The 2,500-nt window shown below is 44.9% G+C and overlaps 1 protein-coding gene across 1 annotated transcript in view; it reads right to left on the reverse strand.

Annotated features, from left to right (window-relative positions):
- LOC125039147 overlaps positions 1-2,500 on the reverse strand; it is a 21,455-nt gene that overhangs the window by 18,868 nt on the left and 87 nt on the right. Inside the window, exon 1 of the mRNA XM_047632905.1 lies at positions 2,370-2,500. This exon is cut by the window's right edge and continues 87 nt beyond it. Within this exon, the coding sequence (XP_047488861.1) occupies positions 2,370-2,428 (59 nt within the window). The 5' untranslated portion in view covers positions 2,429-2,500. The remainder of the gene's footprint in view (positions 1-2,369) is intronic.

A 2,500-nucleotide genomic window follows, 5' to 3' on the forward strand; every position in this document is an offset into this window, starting at 1 on the left:
CTCGCTCTTTCTCTCCTCTCTCTCTCTCTCTCTCTCTCTCTCTCTCTCTCTCTCTCTCTCTCTCTCTCTCTCTCTCTCTATCTATCTATCTCTCTCTCTCTTTTTATCTCTCTATCTCTCTATCTCTCTATCTATCTATCTATCTATCTATCTATCTATCTACCTATCTATCTACCTATATATCTATCTGTCTATCTATCCACATACTATCTGTATCATTTTCATTCATTATCAACCTTTGAAATGATGAAACTCAAGAAACTAGACACTGATACCAAGATTCCTATTCGACCAGAGAAAGGGAAGAAGAAATAACTATTATGTATTTAAATGCAGTAAGCCGCGTGAAGTTACCACACGTGACGAAATAACACGAATCATTTTAGGACACGTACAGAGCCTGAAGGGATGGCGACCTTGTGGGAGGAAGATTCATGGTGAGAGGGAGGGAGGAAGGGAGGTGATGGGAGGGGGCGGGGAAAGGATGGGAGAAGGAGGGAGGGAGGGAGGGAGGGAGGGAGGGGAGGGAGGGAGGTAGGGGAGGAGGTGGTGGGAGGGGGCGGGGGAAAGGATGGGAGAAGGAGGGAGGGAGGGAGGGAGGGAGGGAGGGAGGGAGGAGGTGATGGGAGGGGGCGGGGAAAGGATGGGAGAAGAAGGGAGGGAGGGAGGGAGGGAGGAGGTGATGGGAGGGAACGGGGAAAGGATGGGAGAGGGGGAGAAGAGGAGGAGAAGTGATAGCGGAGAGGAGAGGGAGGGTAAGAGAAGAGGAAGGGGAGGGGAGTGCGAGGAGAGGGCCGGGGAGAGAGAGATAGGAGAGGGCCGGAGAGAGAGAGAGAGGAGAGGGCCGGGGAAGGGGAAAGGAGTGGTGAATAGGGGGGAATAAGGGGAGGGAAGGATGAAGCGGGGAAGCGGAGGAAGAGGACGATAGTGCAGGAATTAGGTGTGGAAGGGGAAGAGAGAGGAGGGAGGACGAAGAAGGGAGGGCGAAGTAGGAAAATTATGCCGTCGCGAATTAGTACCAGAGACGTGCTTCTTGCAATACATCATTCACAAAATACTAACATATTCATAATGCGATTAAGTTGTGGTCTGTACTGAATGCACCGGAACGTTTAAAAAGAAACCCTGATAACGTGTTAAAAAAGAAAAGAAAAAAAAAGACGCGAGATAACGACAGCATCAAGGTCACGGGGGATCCATTCGGACACCATATGATTAGGAATTTCCCACATGCTTTCCTTGAGTCTTATCTTCTAGTTAATCTTTATCTAAAAATAACTAATTTCATTTTCGCAGGTTATCGGATCACATAATTAGAATGACAAAAGTTTTAGTTGCAAATGTGTCTACTCCTTGAACCTCACAGTGGCAAGATTTTTTCCGTTCTTTGGCAAATCCGGTGCTGGCTTTTTGCACGTCTCCGGACACATTACACAAAACCGCAAATATTCAAATGGCATTAAAGGTAAAAATTGTCTGCTGCGCTATAATAGCTTCCGGAGGGGAAAGAGAGGAATATGCAATCAAATGAGAAAAAAAAAATCGATGACGGAGAGAACATTAAAAATAAATAAATAAACGATATACTTTGGTGTAAGTGAAAAAAAAATATAGATAATAACCGGCGCCTCTTCGCCCCAATGCGGTTTCTACAGCAGCCTCACGCACCTCTGTAGTGCCCTCTAGCGGCTGTGACACAAACGAAACTATCAGCAGTCTGGGAGAGTGTTCCGTCGAGCTATTACGTCTACTGTCATTAAGCCGCTTTGTAAGATTTCGAGGTGTCTGTCAGGCGACCCTTGCCTGGAGATCAACTACCCAGGAGAGACGTTACCTTGAGCTGGATATCTGGCTTATCTTACGGGCATTCTTATCAGGCTTTACTGGGTGGGTTGGTTACTATGCTATCAGTCTGTGGGACGTATTACCTTAGGCTTACTCAATGTGTGGAATGTTCAATTAGATTGGACTTGAGATGGTTATCTTTGGTATGTCGTTAAGTGCTTGTGTTTGGCTCTAGGTTGTTTGTGAAGCAAATAAGTTTAATAATTTCTTGGTCCTGTAGAATATTATAGCCTCTGTTTAACTGCACTGGTGAACGCACACACAAACATGCATATATAGGAATATACACACACAAATTCAGATATATGAAAAGGAAATCAAGTCAACAATAAATAATAAAAAAAATATATATCAGCAGATGACAATAATAACAGAACGAACAAAAAGTAAAAAAATAAATAAAAGAACATCGTGAGCGAAATCAGATGTTAACCACACATAAAAGACGGAACCACGGTCCGAGAAATCTCACGGAGAGGGAACAGGAGAGAGAAAAGAGGGAAAAAACCGACGTTCCACCTCACCTGGCGCAGATTTCCTGGATCCAAATAGCTAACATCAATAGTCGTAATATTCTAAGCATACGAGAGCCCTAACCGCACACATGTTTTGTTCCCACGTCGTTTATGCACACCACTTCCTTCAAGAGACACAG

Source organism: Penaeus chinensis, chromosome 26, assembly GCF_019202785.1.
Source record: "Penaeus chinensis breed Huanghai No. 1 chromosome 26, ASM1920278v2, whole genome shotgun sequence".
NCBI lineage: Eukaryota > Metazoa > Arthropoda > Malacostraca > Decapoda > Penaeidae > Penaeus > Penaeus chinensis.